Below are 18,181 nucleotides of genomic sequence, written 5' to 3' on the forward strand. Positions count from 1 at the left end.
GGTTCAAGCCATTATCTAGATTTTGACCTCATAAAAAATATCCTTACCAACTAACTCCCATTGGCTTTGAAAGAAGCCTACTTGAAAGCCATCTGGACCTGGAACTTTCTATGGCTTCATGTCAAATAACAATGCCTGAACTTCTTCTGCAATCACAACTTGATTTAGAATAAACATTGCATCAGTCAAAATACAAGAAAACTTACCTTTGATATGATAATCACTGTAAGAAGTATTTTCTTCATTATACAGGCTTTGAAAAAACGATGATGCAAACTTCTTAAGATCATCTTGATTATTAACCTAAATTCCATTATCATTCTGCAAAAACTCAATTTGGTTTCTTTTCCTTCTCGTTATTTTAGAGTGAAAATAGGCATTATTTCTGTCACCCCACTTAATCCATTCAGCTCTGGACTTCTAATACTAGAGGAGCTCTTTACGATCAAAAATAGAATCAAGTTCCTTTTTTAGCTCGATCTCAAGCTCCGATAAGTATATCGAGGACCTATTATCAAGATATTTCTGAATACCATTTATTTGAGCTAGCAATCTTTTTTTTTTTCTGTTGAAAAATATTCCCAAATACATTTCTATTCCATATCCTTAACCTGCTCGACAAACTTGAAAGAGACCCCATAAAATTATTTTGATTCTAGCCCTAAGCTCGATGCATGAAACTATAGAATTCATTATGTGAAAGCTAGACAGTCTGAAACTTAAAAGAAAGAAGAATCTAGGGTCCAAAAGTAAAGTTTTGGAATTTGGCAAGCAAATATTTGTGATCATATTAAAGACGGGTCAAATGAAAAACACTTACTTCTAGAAAAAGAATTCTCCAAACCTGGCCACTTAGAGCTCTGTTTGGGTGTTCAAACAACTTTTCTTTCTGCAAAAGTTGTTCTATTTTTAAATTTATGTGATCATCACTCTCATTGGCCGGATTGATGATATAGTCCGTTGGACGAGCCGACATCAATTGATCAAGAGCTCGATCTAATTATGTTCCATACTTAAATTATAGTTTTTTTTTTTTTTTTCCAAATAAGTAGAGATTTATTAAAGTATGGCCCTGGAAAGTGACAAGAGCAAACGCTCTCGTCCACCCAAGTGATAATCCGGAAAATTACAACCAGTGATAAAAATATAATTTAATTTTATAGTAATATACTTATAGATAAAAAATATTATTTAATTTTAAATTATTCTTTTATGTATGTGTAATAGATAAACATGTATTTTAATTTTTGGTTATTTTAAATTATGAAGGACGTGATAACTATCCACCTACATTTCAAAATTAAAATATAATTTATTAAAATTATAAAAACTCTACAAAAAAAATTAAAATTTAAAAAGCAAATGATATGTTTGACCTTCTTTTATTTAAAAACTTCCTTTAATTAAATTGTCTTCAATGCTATATAGAGCTGCATCGACTATGCTAAAATAATTATGTTATATTTGAAAGGAGTGAAATTTATTTATTTTTTTTAATTTATTTGTTTTGTTTTATTTTAATTGAATTTATTTATTACTGATGTAATTTATCGGGCTAGGCCAATTGATAGGTTTTATGTGTGTGATGAGAGTTTTCCGAAAATCAACAATTTATATATTTTGTTTGAAATTAAAGATTTCATAAAAATTAAATTAAATTTATTTATTTTTTATTATTAGCGAAAAAATTATACATAATTTTATAAGAATTAATGAAAATTATTTAATTTATTATTACAAAAAATAGTTGAAAAATATATAAATAATAGAAATATAAAGAGATAAAAAGTTCTCTAATTCCTTTCATTCGGTTTCTTAGAAACTCATATTCGATTAATTTTTATGTATATCGGACAAATCTATTAAACAAAAATGAATACTTACCAAAGTTCAACTCTGTTCAGTTTTTCTACATATAGACCAAGACCAAAAGCTCATTGACCATAGCATTATTTCTTTCACAAATAATTGATTTAAAAATTAAAAGAATTTATAATAAAATATTAGAAATACGATAAAGCTTTCCTTTTTCTTTTACTCTTCAAATTAATATTTGCATTATATGGCTGCATTTTGCAGTAAAATTTCAGTATAACAAGAAAAATAATTTGCTATTTGATATTAATGCCACTTTGGCGATAATAAATTTTGCAGGTAAAGTTTAGTTACCATATCTATAATATTATTTATATGATGAGAAACTCAATGTAAAAAAATATTTAGAAAATGTAAAAAAATATTTAGGATACGAAAGCAAATATCAAGCATAACCAGAATTGAAATTTTAATATCTCATGGTATATCGAATGAAGAATTGTAAAGAGTATTATAAACGATGACAGAATCAGTTTCACATGCAATAGATTAAAAGTCCGCATAGTGTATCATTCTGACTGCTGCCGGTACAACACGTGCTTCTCCTGCCACAATAGAAGAATACTATATTCACATTGCAGTACCATGCACAATCCTACTTGTACTATCTCTAGCTACCATAGCAGTAGCAACGTGGATAAATTAGTCAAACCAAGCCACATCACTATTTAGCTTAATACATTTCAAAGGGGAGAACACCAAGCAGCAATCGAAAAAAAAACATATGTGGCTAAGAGGGAGAATAAGCAAAAATACACTATTCTACTGAAAAATATTAAAATCAATTGAGATATGATGCGATACAGCTACAGGATTAGGCTGTACAGACTCAAAAACACATTTATTTTTTTCATTCAAGATATGCTATAAAGTAAGAGTAGCTAAGGTCAGTAACCGAGGACCCTCTGTGTTTATCTGAAATTTTTCCAATAAGACGTCCCACCATATTACAAAAGTAGGAAAGCCCATAGGAACATGCTTATAACTGCAAGGGCCAATGAGCCAAATTGCACAAGCATGTGGGCACTAAAAGAAAACATGTTCCAAAGTTTTAGAGGAAGATTGACAAATGGAGTACTTGGAATCTTACAAAGCACCTTAACGAAATAGAGACCTGAAGAGACCATATGCGTTTCCACGTACCTGGTTGTATACTAGAAGAAGAGAAGGCAATATATATTTTCTGTTGAGCAGGTAGACTACACATGAGTCGCTTATAACCGGATCTTATACTGTATTGCCCATACATAATGTTAAACAAGAGAATTTGATGTACCAATAGGGGCTACCGAGATAGATAGAATAGCTATAGCATAGTGATGAGTGAACAAATACTTCACTGCCTAATGATTCCAATTCAATACCCTATGGTTAATTAAGTTAGCCACCCTAGCAATGCCTATATCTTCCAATATAAATCTAATATTAAATTTGATCATTATAATTTTATTATATTATTTTAAAATTTTTATAACAGTTTACCATAGTTATATTTTTTCTACTATAAATAGCTTACATCTTCACAAAGAAAGTCACTCTCATTTTCTACTTTATTCTTTCTTTTCTCTATGCTTTTGGCTGAATTATAAATTAAAAATAAATTTTTATTATCCTGATCCTAAAAATTAAATTGTAGAAAAACTTATTTAATTTTGAGGAATTGCAAAATAAATCTTTAATAACGGTGTCTAATATGATTTAAATTTTATTATTTTATTATATTTTTCTAACACAATTGACTACTATTACTTTTTACTATCATCAATTATTTTTAAAATTATTTTTTACTATTATTAATAATTAATAATGGCAAGGAGTATTATGTTCTCATTAAACATTTTAATAATAGAGCTTACAATGATTTAAAAGATGAAATCCAGCGGATTTTTTTTTATAAATAAACTTTTTTATTAATAAATTAAAAAATTTTAGTATAAAAAAGTAATTAATCTGATCATTAGACTCTCCAAATTCGATCAAAATTAAGATAAATTATGCAAAGCGAAAAAACTGTGAAACTTACATGCATGTACTGGCGACGGAGTTGATCATTAACAAAAGAAGATGCATATTACATTTGTGTTTCTGCTGTTGCATGTACAACTAGGTGATTAAAAGTTAAAACTCACAGTTATCACATTTTTCTACTGTTTTCTCGCAGGAATCTCTCATCAAAAGAAGCTGAGATTACAACTAAAACAATTCAAAACCTCAAACCTAATATCATAAGAGAATAGACAACCAAATCACAATATTTGAACTAATAACCATAATCAAACCATAAACATGGATCACGCCACGAGGACAAAATTCTCAAATCAAGGGGTCGAAAGAGAGTTAAGGAAAGCGTTGTCGTTTTCTCCCCAGATTATGCTCCAAGGCATCCTCCCTTCTAAGACTTGAACAATCTGCATCAATTAGCAAGGGAAGAATGCTTAAACGTATAAATCTTAGTTAATTAATTAATGAATTAGTATTGACAGGGAAGATTATAATTAACTTACTAATAGATTATTAAGGAATTAGTTTTAAATTAGGTAAGAAGCTAGCCCAATTAATTCAAAATTTTTGTTTAAAAAATTATTTCAATAATTAATTTATATAATAAATAATATAATCACAAATTCAAGATTTAAGAAAATCTTTTTTTAAGGTTAATTAGAATTTTATAGTTACCTTGCTTATGTTTGGTCGAAACCGTGGAGGTTTATATACTGAAGCTGCAACACAGTAAATCATTCTAATCATCTCTTCCTTCTCATATTCTTCTTGTAATCTGGAATCGACAAGATTGGTATATTCACCATTATCCAATGCCTGCTTAATCAGATCCTCAGCCTGAACATTGAATAGTGAAACTATTTGTTATTTTTTTTTTCAAAAAAATCGAAATAAACTTTTTTTTTTTTTTGTGTCATGAATAATCTATAACTATCATTAAATTTATAAAACTCTAATTATTTTAATTATATTGGTCCGCATATATTTATAAATAAATTAGAAAACAAGGCATAAATAAATTATATGAATTATAAAAAAATATTGGTCTCCTTATATTTAATCATGCATATAGATCAAATATGTAAAATTATTAAACATTATATATTTTCTAAATCTAATTAATTTAATTAATTAGTTTAAGTTTTTAAATTGAAATTAAATAGCTTTATGGGTTGACTGTGGACTGAGTGCAAAACTAATTAATAATTTATGATTAAAATTAATTTATATATAAATAAAAGCTAAGCGTATAAAGAGTTAGTGTCATACCCAATAAAGAATGGGGAAGCCATTAACTATATATTCTCTTCCAGAAATTAGTTCCAAAAGTATGATGCCAAAAAAATAAACATCTGATTTCTCTGATAGTTTTTGTTGATCAATATCAGCGTAACTGCAATGAAAAGTGAGGTTAGAATTTCTTTTTCCTGAAAAAAAATATGAAAAATCTTCATTTGATGATGTATAAAATATATTTTTTAATATTTAAAAAATTTTAAAATTTTAATTAATAAAAAATATTTTCATAATTAAAAAAATTATTTAAAAAAAAGACTTCATCCTTTTTTTTTTGAACTGGAAAAAAAAGGACTTCATTCTTAAAAGCAATAAGTGATTTTCTACGTATTAATATTTTTATTAAAATCTTTATATATAAATTTATTAATAAATTTTATTTTTTAAATTAAAATCAACTAATAAAAAATAAATTATCTGATTTGAAAATATTTTTTATAAAATTTATTTTATATAAAAATATTTTATAAATACAAATTATTTTTCACAAATAAATAGAATTTTAAAATTAATATTTTTTTTCTGTTATTTTTCTATTTTAAAATTTTAACTATTCAAAGTATAATTGTACTCCATCGATCATTTAATTAATAAGGAAAAATATCTTACAATAGACTTCCTGTCGATACGCGGGTACTAAAAATGCGATCTGGCAAAAAATCGTGAAGACCAAAATCTGCAATCTGAATCAATAATTTACAAAAATTAGAAGATTTTTCCCATATAATTTGATATGAAAAAAAAAAAAAAGCAACCGGAATAAAATTAACTTACATTCTAGCATTAATTAAATAAATAAAATCACAATTTTTTTCAAATATTTTTCAAAATTTTTAGCATTTAACTGTAAATTTAAATAAAAACATTAATAATTTTTATAAAAACATCTTACCTTCGGTATAAAGTTATCATCAAGAAGAATATTATTTGTTTTGAGATATCCATGTAAGACTTTAGGTTTGCCTAAAAATACATATACAAAAAGAGATTAAAAACTTCAATGAAATAATTAATAAAAAAGATACATATATAATTATAAAGATCAAATTACAGACTATACAGAGTGAAAATACTAACAGTTTTCATGAAGATATTCCAATCCTTTTGCAGAGTGTATGGCAATATTTATTCTTTTTGACCAATCCAAAATATATTCGCCTGTATACATCAGTTAAAATTAGAATATATATTTTAATTAAATTTTTTTATCATGATTTTATTTTACTTAATTAATTTAGGATTTATATGATTAATTTTCTTAGATCAGATTTTTGTTTTTGCTTATGTAACTATGAAATAATGTAAGGAATAGAGTAGTGAGATGTGTAAGACTCTAACAAGTCATTATATGGCAAATAAAAATTTAATTTACAGTATTCTCAAATAATTTTTAATTTTTTATTAAATTTAAAGTGATTAACTCAAATTATTTAATTGTTATACTAATATAGAGAAGATGGCAATAAAAAAGCACTCACCATGTAAATGATATGTCAAGGTTCTATTGGGAACAAACTCTGAAACAAGCACTCTATTGGCTCCCTCGCTGCAGTACCCAATCACTTTGACAAGATATGGGTGCCTCACAAGGCCAAGGAACTTCATCTCCTTCAGCGTATTTTCTGGTCGGATTCGTTTAAGTCTCTTGATGACAACGTCATTACCATCCAAAGTAGCTTTAAACACTTGACCAAGAGCACCCTCGCCAAGGAGACGTGCGTTGGAGAAATATTCAGTTGCTGCTGCTAGTTCTTTATAACCATATATCTTTGGCATGTTTATTTGAGTATTTGGAGGTATTCCATCTGACCAAATAAGAACAAGCCACAGCTAGTAAAACAGAAAACAGAGCAAAAATGCATAAAACTTTCTTTTGATTTGGTATATGAACACTCTCATGTATTTGAGAATCTGAATTTCCATAAAAAAACACTTTTTGACAAATTTATTAGAAATGGAAATTCATATATGGTACCCAGCAGACCGTCGATGTCGTTCCTATCCATTATCTCCTTGGGCAACATTTTTCTATCAAGAACTTCAATTATCTGCATCACAAATATATAATCTTTAAATGTTACTCCATATATATAATCAACTAAATAAATTAACTACAGTTAATAGTTTCACTCCGTTATCCTTCTGTGGTAGCTATCTCCCTATAATTTTCTTTCTCTTTTTGTTTCTGTTCTTCGTGTCTGTCTCTAATCATGGAACAAGATTTCACCCATCTTTCATTGGATGAAGAAGAAGATACTCCTATTCCTCTACTTGTTAGAATCTCTAAAGAGCAACCCAAACCGAACTATGAGTTTTGCATGGTAGGAATGTTTTTAACCTACAACTACATTAACGTGCAGTCAATGAAATCTATGATGGCCCATCTGAGGCATCCGTCGGGTGGAGTGTCTATGGTTGCCCTAGAAGCGAAAAGATTCTTGTTTCGTTTTTATAACATCGTTGATTTTGAACAGGTGGTGGATGGAGGCCCGTGGTTAATAGGTTTCTTCTGGTGTAGAAGGCGGTTAAACATAATGAAGACCCACTGCAATACCTTTGTATATGTTGATTTCTGGGTTTTGATTATTAGGTAATTTCATTGGAGAATTCGTGGATTATGATACTAAAAGTATATCTTCCCTGTCGGCGGACCCGATCGAATAAAGGTTAAGGTCTTCTGTTTGCAATTTACTAGATGTTCATTGGAGAGTTCGTTGATGCAGTTTTTGATGCTTAAGGGACAAGAGATAGCAGCTGAATGTGCTGCCATTGCTTGGAAATTATGGTAAGCTCGCAACTTGGAACTATGGCAGCACAATTCCCAAACCAACGCAAAAATAGTAGAGGTCACTACTCGATGGATATCTGACTGGCAGGCCTGTCAGAATAGCAAAACAGGTCCAGGTGTCAGCATCCATTAGTCAAGTGGACAGCAGCGGACCAACAGTCCCACAATGGGAATTAGTTCACCGTCCGGCCGTGTCTCGTCAACAAGCTGTTATAAAAAAAACTTGATAGTTTGTTTAAATAAACTGCTAAAATAAACGGTATAAGATTTTTTAAGTGTTTATTTTGTGAAACATTTTTACTGAAAGTATGTTGGAGAGACATTTTAGAGGGAATCTAAAATTAATATAAGAAAAATTACTTTTTAATCTCTAAAGTATAGCATAATTATCAGATTTGTTTCTCTATTTTTATAATCAACACTTCCTCCATCAAAATTCAAAATCTCTCCATCAAAATTTAAGATCTCTCCGTAAAAAATTTTTGTTAAATCAATGATTGATCAAAAGTAGGAAAATAAATATAATCCCAAAATACTCTTATCAATAATAAAATGAAAAAATTACTATTTAGTTTTCAGAGTATGAAAAAACACGCTACTTAGTTTCTCAATTTTGAAAAGTATATTAAAATGTCTCTGACATAGAGACATTTTAATAAGTCTACTAGTTAGTTTTTCTATTAATTTTATCACTAAATATTTTATTATTTAGTCCCTATAGATTAGAAAAAAATTATTTATTGGTCTCTCAAATTATTAAAAAGTTAAATAATTAGTCCATCCATATCAGAGTATTTTAGATTTTTTTTTATAATATTTAACGACTAAAATTAATAGAAAGACTAATTAGTAGACTTTTTAAAATGTCAAGAACGTTATAATGAAATTTTCAAATGGCAAGCAGTAATCAATGGTGAGCGGCATAACAAAAATAATTTATATTGAGTTTTAACTTTTTATTTTTAATAACTTAAATTTTATATATTTTAATTTTTATTATTTTTTCTGAATTTAAATATTAAATTTATTGAAATTTTTATTTTGTTTATAAAAATTGAGATTGAATTTGAGATTTTCTTTCTTAAATTTTGATGAAATTAAATTTCAAAAAATAAAAGGACAAATCTATTAATTATATAATTCACCGACGGTATTTTTTATGGAGGGACTTCTAATTTTGAAAGAATTAAACCTAAAAGACGAAAATGTTGGTTTCTAAAAATAAAAGGACGAATCTGTTAATTACGCAGATAAAAAAGTAATTTTTCCTTTGATATATTATATTATAAATCAAATACTTGTCGTTTGAACACGTGGTTAATTAAAATAGAAATTATGCTCAGACAAATACTGTTTTTATTATTTTCTATCCAAACATCTCCGTGTCTATCTAAAGAGATGCCCAACTCTATATGTATTTTTTATATATTTTTTTAAATTCTATGATAAAAGACTATTTAGACTCCATCAGGAGTTTCAACCAATATCGTTTGGGTATGACGAAATAAGAGAAAAGATAGGATGAAAGACTAAAAATCTTATTGAAATTCCTCAAAGATTGAAAAGTCCCTTTTTAATAGCCAATGGAGGCTATTTATAATAAAAATAAAACTCTAATGTGCAAAATTATGAAAATACCCAAAATATCCAAAAATAATAATTAAAATACAAAAGTTAGCCCCGGTCCAAGTCTGCCGTAAAATCTAAGGCTAGTTGCTCCATGTCATTCTTTTCCACTTGTAAAGAACTCGACCTCGAGTTGTCATCAGCAGGGTAGTACTGAAATAGATTTGCCACATTAAACGTATTGGAAATTTTTATCTCATGTGGGAGGTCAAGAACATAGGCATTGTCATTGATCTTCTGAATGATCCGGAATGGACCAATCTTCTTGGCGTCAAGTTTTTTCTGTCCTCCACCACGATCGTTGTGTAAATACACCATAACTTGGTCACCGACATTGAAGGACTTGAAACGCTTATGTTTATCAGCTGTACCTTTATATTTGTCATTGGCTTCTGTAAGGCATTGTTGTACCTGTTTGAAAACATCCACATGCTGCTTTGCCAAGTTGCTTGCTACAATACTGTTGTGAGAACCTGTGGGAAGAGCAACAAGATCAACTGTATGCGCTGGGACTTTCCTGTACGCAACAGCAAATGGTGACATCTTTGCGGAGCTATGGACAACACTGTTGTTAGCAAATTCCACCAGGTCTTGAAGGATTTCACTCTCCTTTGGACTCATCTTGTAATGAGGTAGATTCAATAGTTTTGATCTAGGAATGAGATCAATCTGATATTGAATATCTCGCAGAGATGGAAGCTTGAATGATTCCTCCACTATCTTAGGAAACTCCTTCAACAGCTCTTTGACGGGTGGTGTTAAAGATGGTGCATCCTCCATTGTACCTTTTGCTCTCACCAATAAGGCCAATGTGCCTTCAGATTTCTCAACTGTGCCTGATAGCCTCTGTACTCCCATGGAAACAACAACAACATTCTTCCCTTCCACTTTAGAATGTTTAACAGAACCGGAAGGCAAGATAGTAATCTTCTTTTGATTCCACGTGAACATGTATGAATTCTTTTTTCCTTTGTGCAACGCATCAACATCGAACTGCCAAGGGCGACCTAGCAAAATTTCACAGCAATTCATATTCACAACATCACAATTAACAAGTTCAGCATAAGATTTACTGATCGAGATAGGCACGCTGCAGATTTTGTTGACCTCAATTGTCGGACCTTCCTTAATCCATCCGACTTTGTATGGCGAAGGGTGCGGCTGTGTAGGTAACTGTAATTTCTCCACCAATTGCTTAGCTATCAGATTCTCACAACTGCAGCTATCTATAATTAGCCTGCGAATTGCCTCTCATACTCGACACTTTGCCTGGACAATCTTCCTCTTTTGCGTCTCATTCTCCTGTTTTGTTGAACATAAGATTTTTTTCACTACATAGGTGACCTCAGGATTGGCGACTGGCTGGGGGTGTGCGGCGGCAGCGGGTTGGTGAATTCCCTGCTGTAGGGTCAATTGTCCGATCATCTCCCTCAATTCTGCCAAAGATGCCTCAATCGCAGTAAGTCGCACCTCTTGGTTATCTGTCATGGTCGAACTTTGCTCTGATACCAATCTGATAAAGGACTATTTAAACTCCGTCAGGAGTTTCAACCAATATCGTTTGGCTAAGACGAAATAAGAGAAAAGATAGGACGAAAGACAAAAAGTCTTATTGAAATTCCTCAAAAATTGAAAAGTCCATTTCTAATAGCCAAGGGAGACTATTTATAATAGAAACAAAACCCTAATGTGCAAAATTATAAAAATACCCAAAATATCCAAAAATAATAATTAAAATACAAAAGTTAACCCTGGTCCAAGTCTATCGTAAAATCCAAGACTAGTTGCTCCATGTCATTTTAACCTGAATTTCTTCTAAAAGGTTACAAAATTGCTTCTGTGATTTGATTTTATTGTATCCTGAAAGAGTATTGCTACACCTTTACAACAAACGTAAGGGATAATTAACTTTTAAAAAAAATATTTTTTTTTTCACGCCTTAAAACCTGTTTATACGTATATTTTGTTAACACAAGCTTTTGTGAATTGTTCTGTCAAATTGATGGAGCAATATTCTCAGCTTAAGATTTCGTTGGCTATGGCATTGTGATCGAGGACTCTGACAACGAGCTGTGTCTGATTTCTCGGAAAAAAATGACTCACAGGCGGTTGTAGAAGCCTTAGCTTTGCTCGCTGTCTTACTTTTGCGGTGGAATTCTTGCCATTAAATGGTTGCATCATCTCGGATTGCCAGCATGTGGTCCAAGCTTTACACAGCAGTCTTCCAGACTTTTCAGAGCTTGGTCTCATTATTTCATATTATAAACAAATTTTGAACTCTAGAGTTGATAGCTTGGTTAAGTGGGATAGGAGACAAGCAACAATGGCAACTCAATCATCAGCTAGAGAGTCCATTAATCATTCTTGCTTCCATGTTTGGAATTAAACTCCCAATGTTTATTGGAGTTTTATTAATTATATGAAATTATTTTTTTAAAAAAATGTTATATATATTAATATTGAATCAAAATGTCTTTAAAATTTATTATTATTATTAGTTAAAGCAATATAAATTATATTATAAATAAAATTAAAACTAAAATATAAATTATATAATAAATAAAATTAAAATTAAAAAATAACATAACGACGTTTAATTAATCACATATATAAACTCTTACCTGTTTTATATTTGGTCGAAAAGGTGAAGGTTTATATAGAGAAGCAGCAGCGCAATAAATCATTCTTATCATTTCTTCTTCCTCATACTCTTTCAATCTTGGATCAACAAGGCTCGTACAATCATCCTCGTACAAAGTTTGTCCAATCCTACTTTTAGCCTGAACAAAAGTATAATTTGTTAATAATTTTTTTATTGAATTAAAGTTTTAATTTTCTATAAATATCATTATAATAATTCTTTTCTGCATGTAATAGTTTAATTTAAAGAAAAATATATGGCTTAAGGTACTTGAAAATTTCCATTGATTATTTATAATATGTCAAAGTAAAAAATAAGAGGTGTGAACTTATTTGAAATGTAAATATATAATTATATATTTAAATATAAATCATATGTAAGTATAATTTAATTGAATTATATAACTTTAGTTCTAACAAAGTTCTCAATTAGTCTAAACATAGTTATAAAGAAAAAAAAGTTAATTTAAAAAGCTCTCAATTAATTAAAAAATCTTGAACATTATGAAGAGAAAAAAAAAACAGAGTTCTCAATTAGTCTTAAACATAGTTATAAAGGGGAAAAAAATAATAAAAAGCTCTCAATTATAAAAAATCTTGAATATTATAAAGAAAAAAATATTTATCCAATCATTTATAATTAAATCAACATATGCATGCGTTAATGTCTTACCCATTTGACTATTGTAGCATCCCGTGATCAGAACAAGGTTTTCTTCCGGTAATTAATTCTAAAAGTATAACACCAAAAGAATATATATCTAATTTATCTGAAATTTTTTGAGTATTACCATATTCTGGATCCGCATAACTGCAATAATGAAAAAATAAAAAATTAAGTTAAAATTTTTCCATAAATTAAAATTTTTAACTAGATAAATCTTTGAAAAGAAAGTTTTTTCTCCATCATTTTATTTAAATCAAGTATAATTGTTTTGAGATGAAAAGAAATTAAATTTTATAGAAACTTTATGTTTTACTTCAAATTTTTTAAAGTAATAGCTAGTTTTATAAATCAACCATAATATAGAGAATATGCTCTATATTAACAAAACATGATAATAATTAAAAAATATGCAAATATATTTTTTTGGTAAAATTTTAAAAATTACACTCTGACATTTATATATTTATTCTATAAATTTGTAGGTAGATTAAAGTGATTATTTTATGAAAAATTAATAAATTGATATATAATAATATATAGTGATATTTTCAGAAAACACCAAAAAAAAAAATATGTACAATAGAATAAAATATTTTAATAATTGTATTATAACTTTTTATTATTATAATTAAATAACTTAATTAAATGTTATTAATTTAATATAATTTTTAATATTAATTTGTAAAAAATATATGTATCTGAAAAATAGTCTTTTTTTATTAATTTAAAATTTTTATATAAAGAATTACTTTGCAAAAATAACTGTCATTTTACTTTATTTTTTGTTTTCATAAGCTCCCGTCATTATTTTACATTATACTTTTTATTTAATAATTCAAAAGTGGATTGTAAGGAAAAAGTATATATACTTACCCATTAGTTCCCCTAAATAGACTGGTGATGTGGGAAACTTTATCAGTATCCGACAAAAAACTAGAAAGTGAAAAATCAGCAACCTGAATCAATAACGATTCATATAAATTGTTAGATTTTTTTTTAACATATAATTTCTTTTTTTTATAGAAAAAAACAGAATGTAATAAATTTATTTATTTATATCCAAATTGATAAAATCACACAAAATTTTCAATATTATCAAAAAGATATCTTCAAACTTAGATTAAAGTTTAAATGCTACTAGTTAATATATAAATAATACCTTCGCATTAAAATTATTATCAAGCAGAATATTATCTGCTTTCATATCTCGATGTATAATTTTTGGTTCACCTGAAAAAAAAAATGTAATAAGAGATAAAAAAAATTTTAATTAATAATATATTTATACTTTTAACAATTATTTATAGCATAGAATATCAGCTTTTTTTAAAATCACGCAGAAAAATAAAAAAAATAAAAGTTAAATATATAATCGAGTGGGTGACATGCTTCTCAAAGTGTTGGACAACTAGCTTATCGCTGTGGCAATTTCCCTGGTACGATGGACCGAACTGACACCAAGTCCAGCCCTTGCAAATCAACCAGCACAGCCCAAAGCCTCCAACCATCTTGCACCCAAGAGAGGATGACACTAAAGATTGATACTTTTACCGACACATAGCGTTGCTAAAAGAGAAAAAATGAGCAATTATTGATCGTAATAGTTAATTCTATAAGTGATAAGGAGCCCACGATTGTACAGCCAACCTAAAATCCCTCTTTTAAAAATGTGACAACCTGTAAAGTGATCTTAAAATAAAAGTGAATAAATATAGAATAATGATTTTTTTGAATAAAAGTGAGACGGTGGACTCTTTGAAGTAAAGTGAGGCAATGGTTTCTTGATGTAAAATTGAAGCAGTGATCTTTTTAAATAAAAAGTGAGATAATGGTCCCTGAAAATAAATTTAATACAGTTATTTCTTTGAATAAAATTGAGACAGTAGCCTCTTGTGTATTCTGTTAAAATTATGCAATAACATTAAATGCGATATGAGGATTACTTTAAAAGTAAATTAAGGATAAAATAACAATGACGAGAGTTGCAGACTAGTTCTCACGAGAGGGTCAATGAAGCAGATCAGACTAAAATCAAGGTTGAAAGTTACTAGTTAATCCTAAAGTGGATGCCTATAAGGTAAACAATGTCAAATAAAATAAATAAATTTTGGTTGGATTGGAGATTGGAAGTTGTATAAATGTGTTGAATTTATATTATATTTTTATTGTATTAAGCTTAGTTATTAAAAAATAAATATTTAAAATTAATTTTTTATTTTTAGAAATTAAAAAATTATTTTCATTATATAAACTATTGGGTAATTTTTTCAATACTTGTAGTGTTCAACAAGTGCCATTTCAGCACAAGACCATTTTAGCATAAGTGTTAAATAAGTTCCTCTTATTCAGCACTTATAGATCCAACCATTCATAGACCAAGACGGTCACCCGATTTTTTTTTTTAATTTAGAATAATTTCTTTTCTTCACTATAATTAAAAAAAATACTAGTAAAAAGAAATATTTTTATATATTTTTTTATTAAATTTAATTATTAAAAAATAAATATTTAACGTTAAATTTTTATTCTCAGACATTAGAAAGTTTCATTTTGTTTAGAAATTGTTAAAAATATACCGAAAATAATGTTTCAAAATAAAAAAAAATTAATCTTAAATATTTATTTTGTAATAATTAAGTTTGATATAAAAATATAATATAAATTTAATATTAAAAGATATGCTACATGACTATTGAAATGATCAGTTGACGTGTGTTGAACAAATTTGCTACGTCAGCACGCTGGCTGATCTGACACTTTGAATAACCATGCCACACACTCTTGAATCCGAAAATACAGTTTGGTTATACACCATTTTTATTTTTTCTGCATGATTTGAAAAGAAAAAAAAAATTCATAGAAAGCAGTAAAAATACTCACAGCCTTGATGTAAATATAGCAACCCATGTGCAGATTGCAAGGCAATTTTCATTCTGGTTGGCCAGTCCAGAGTCTTGTTCTTTTCATCTGTTAAAGACATAATAAATCACACTAAAAAATAAGATTATATTTATGATTTGAGTAAAAGGACTCACCGTGTAAATGATATGTCAATGTCTTATTAGGAACAAACTCTAAAACAAGCACTCTATTGGATCCCTCCCTGCAAAGCCCAATCATCTTAACAATGTTTGGATGATTCACACAGGTAAGGAACTCACTCTCCTCCAATTTATTTTCCAGCTTTGGTACTTTAAGTTTCTTTATAGCAACTTTTACACCATCTAAGGTTGCCTCGTAGACTTGTCCAAAACCACCCTCCCCAAGGAGATAGTCTCCGGAGAAATACCCAGTTACATATGCTAGTTTTTCATAACCATATTTCTTCAACTGGTGAGGTGGCGTTGCAGGTAACTTGGATATATCATCTGAAAAAAATTACAACTAGCCACAATTAGTTAGGGAAAAAAAAACACAGTACACAGACAACTTCAATATTGAAAGAAAGAAGCATCTGCTAGTTCTTTATAACCATATTCCTTCAACTGGTGAGGTGGCGGTGCAGGTAAGTTGGATCTATCATCTGAAAAAAAATTACAACTAGCCACAATTAGTTAGGGAAAAAAAAAAAAACAGAGTACACAGACAACTTCAATATTGAAAGAAAGAAGCATCTGCTAGTTCTTTATAACCATATTCCTTCAACTGGTGAGGTGGCGGTGCAGGTAACTCGGATCTATCATCTGAAAAAAATTACAACTAGCCACAATTAGTTAGGGAAAAAAAAACAGAGTACACAGACAACTTCAATATTGAAAGAAAGAAGCTTCAGTTTTACGATGGAAGCATATACAACTCAAGAGGCTCTGCGTTCTATTACTTTAGATCGATTAGTTACAGAGAGCCGGTAAATAGTACCTGTGTCGTTTTGGCGGCCATCTGACTCAGAAGTGGTCTTGCAGCAGCCGATCAAAAGTTGCAGAGTCCCTACAGTTTTTCCCATGGTGACAATATGCTGGGCGGAGTGGGTTATCCTTTTAACTTGGACATGTTTTTCTTAATTAATCTTGAACAAACATTTTAAGAACAGCCCCCACAAAAAAAACAAGCATATCCCACGAATATACCTTCCACCAGCTCTCCAATTGAAATGATGTATTATGGCAAGTAATCAATTGAGTTAATGTTAGAAATATTTATCTGATTAAAAATTTTGTTTTGAATTAGTAAAAGATTAGTTACTAAACTTTAAGAAAGCTAAAGGTTGCTGCTAATCAGTTAATATAATGCATATTTTATCTCTTCTTTAAAATTTATTCACTCAAATTAATAAAATTAATTAATAATACTAATTTTAAAAAGTTTATAATAATTTATTTAAAATATTTTTTAAATAATTATTTTTTATATTGTTAATATTAAATATATTTAAAAAATCTAAAACGAGAGTTATCACAACACAAATAATATTAATATATCTTCGTTGAGGGTCTTCCTTCACGTGAGTTTTTTTTTTCTTTAACAGAGACCTGCGGAAAATAATTATTCGACGAATCTTTGTCAACTTGCACTTAATAATTTGAAAAAAAAAAAAAAAACTCAATTATTATTATATTTTGGTTAGGTGTCTTCATTGACTTGTAGATATTTATTCCACGAGTCTTCGTCAACTTGCATTTATTAATTAATATTTAAAGACTTCGATATTTGTAATATTTCGTCTTATTCAATAATTGAGGCAAAAGCAAGTTGGCAGCGAATGCTATGTTATTCTTTGAATGTGTTACAATTACTCGATATAAAATATAAATAAAAAATAAAAAGTATAATAAAAAATTATAAAAACGATAAAGCATACCTGTTTCATCTTTCCAATTAGCTAGCTGGATTCACAAAAATACAACTGGCCTAGGAATTAAAAATAAATAAATAAATAAAAATAAAGATAAAATATCATATAATTATTTCTAATTAAAAAAGGGAAGAATAGTGGTTAATACATATTATAAGATAAAATAAAACCTTTCTGCTTGTTTCTCATTTTCTCGCAAGTTCAGCAGCACGCCTGCAAGAAACCTCGGGGGCAGCCATGGCGCCTGGCTGTTGCTTCTGTGGGCGGGGGAATAGGAGGAAAAGCGGTAATCACCCACCCATTGCAGGTTTTTTTTTTTTTTTTTTAGCATCTATATCATTTCGCGTATAAATTCCATGCCATTTAATAAGTTGTTGATTTTTCTTCTATTTTATTTTCTTTTGGAAATCATAGAAGAAAGTTCTATTCCAATTGAGGCAACTGTCAACAAAGAACAAGGTATATAATATTTTGTGAACTTTCATCTTGCATACAT

The 18,181-nt window shown here is 28.7% G+C and overlaps 3 protein-coding genes across 16 annotated transcripts in view; 1 reads left to right on the top strand and 2 right to left on the bottom strand.

The window, feature by feature from the left end:
- Positions 1 to 3,905: 3,905 nt before the first annotated feature.
- LOC110614208 (proline-rich receptor-like protein kinase PERK3) overlaps positions 3,906 to 18,181 on the bottom strand; it is a 38,086-nt gene continuing 23,810 nt past the window's right edge. Inside the window, exons 12-16 of one of the 4 annotated variants that reach the window (XM_043955739.1) lie at positions 6,065 to 6,135; positions 5,782 to 5,855; positions 5,146 to 5,269; positions 4,552 to 4,713; positions 3,906 to 4,283 (exon numbers count right to left, since the gene is read on the bottom strand). In XM_043955739.1, the coding sequence (XP_043811674.1) occupies positions 4,194 to 4,283; positions 4,552 to 4,713; positions 5,146 to 5,269; positions 5,782 to 5,855; positions 6,065 to 6,135 (521 nt within the window). In that variant the 3' untranslated portion in view covers positions 3,906 to 4,193. Of the gene's footprint in view, positions 4,284 to 4,551; positions 4,714 to 5,145; positions 5,270 to 5,781; positions 5,856 to 6,064; positions 6,136 to 18,181 lie in introns of those variants that run through there. The other 3 variants (XM_043955742.1, XM_043955738.1, XM_043955741.1) reach the window with 3 other exon arrangements.
- LOC110612679 (proline-rich receptor-like protein kinase PERK1) lies at positions 7,142 to 16,951 on the bottom strand. 2 transcript variants are annotated; one of them, XM_043955773.1, is made up of 10 exons: positions 16,752 to 16,951; positions 16,526 to 16,576; positions 16,366 to 16,416; positions 15,929 to 16,261; positions 15,774 to 15,860; positions 14,053 to 14,123; positions 13,767 to 13,849; positions 12,900 to 13,037; positions 12,208 to 12,366; positions 7,142 to 7,220 (listed from the first exon to the last, which is right to left on the bottom strand). In XM_043955773.1, exons 1-8 carry the CDS (start codon positions 16,834 to 16,836, stop codon positions 12,908 to 12,910), a joined length of 891 nt encoding a protein of 296 aa, XP_043811708.1. In that variant the 5' UTR covers positions 16,837 to 16,951; the 3' UTR covers positions 7,142 to 7,220; positions 12,208 to 12,366; positions 12,900 to 12,907. The 2 variants fall into 2 exon arrangements, with proteins under 2 accessions (XP_043811708.1, XP_043811709.1); XM_043955774.1 differs by lacking the exon at positions 16,366 to 16,416 and having other exon boundaries at positions 16,752 to 16,949.
- LOC110614210 (proline-rich receptor-like protein kinase PERK3) overlaps positions 17,825 to 18,181 on the top strand; it is a 57,335-nt gene continuing 56,978 nt past the window's right edge. For 4 of the 10 annotated variants that reach the window (XM_043955755.1, XM_043955751.1, XM_043955752.1 and 1 more), the window contains exons 1-2: positions 17,836 to 17,992; positions 18,100 to 18,144. In XM_043955755.1, coding sequence (XP_043811690.1) covers positions 17,923 to 17,992; positions 18,100 to 18,144 — 115 coding nt within the window. In that variant the 5' untranslated portion in view covers positions 17,836 to 17,922. Of the gene's footprint in view, positions 17,993 to 18,099; positions 18,145 to 18,181 lie in introns of all 10 variants that reach the window. The other 6 variants (XM_043955758.1, XM_043955759.1, XM_043955757.1 and 3 more) reach the window with 5 other exon arrangements.

This window comes from Manihot esculenta, chromosome 4 (genome assembly GCF_001659605.2).
Source record: "Manihot esculenta cultivar AM560-2 chromosome 4, M.esculenta_v8, whole genome shotgun sequence".
Taxonomy (NCBI): domain Eukaryota; kingdom Viridiplantae; phylum Streptophyta; class Magnoliopsida; order Malpighiales; family Euphorbiaceae; genus Manihot; species Manihot esculenta.

What these genes read in the sequence shown, in the direction of transcription:
- LOC110612679 (XM_043955773.1), bottom strand. Translation starts at nt 16,836, where the DNA reads ATGGGAAAAACTGTAGGGACTCTGCAACTTTTGATCGGCTGCTGCAAG. An exon ending in TGGCCGCCAAAACGACACAG is followed by an intron (nt 16,577 to 16,751) that starts GTACTATTTACC and finishes AATTTTTTTCAG; the next exon opens with ATGATAGATCCGAGTTACCT. An exon ending in TCACCAGTTGAAGGAATATG is followed by an intron (nt 16,417 to 16,525) that starts GTTATAAAGAAC and finishes ATTTTTTTTCAG; the next exon opens with ATGATAGATCCAACTTACCT.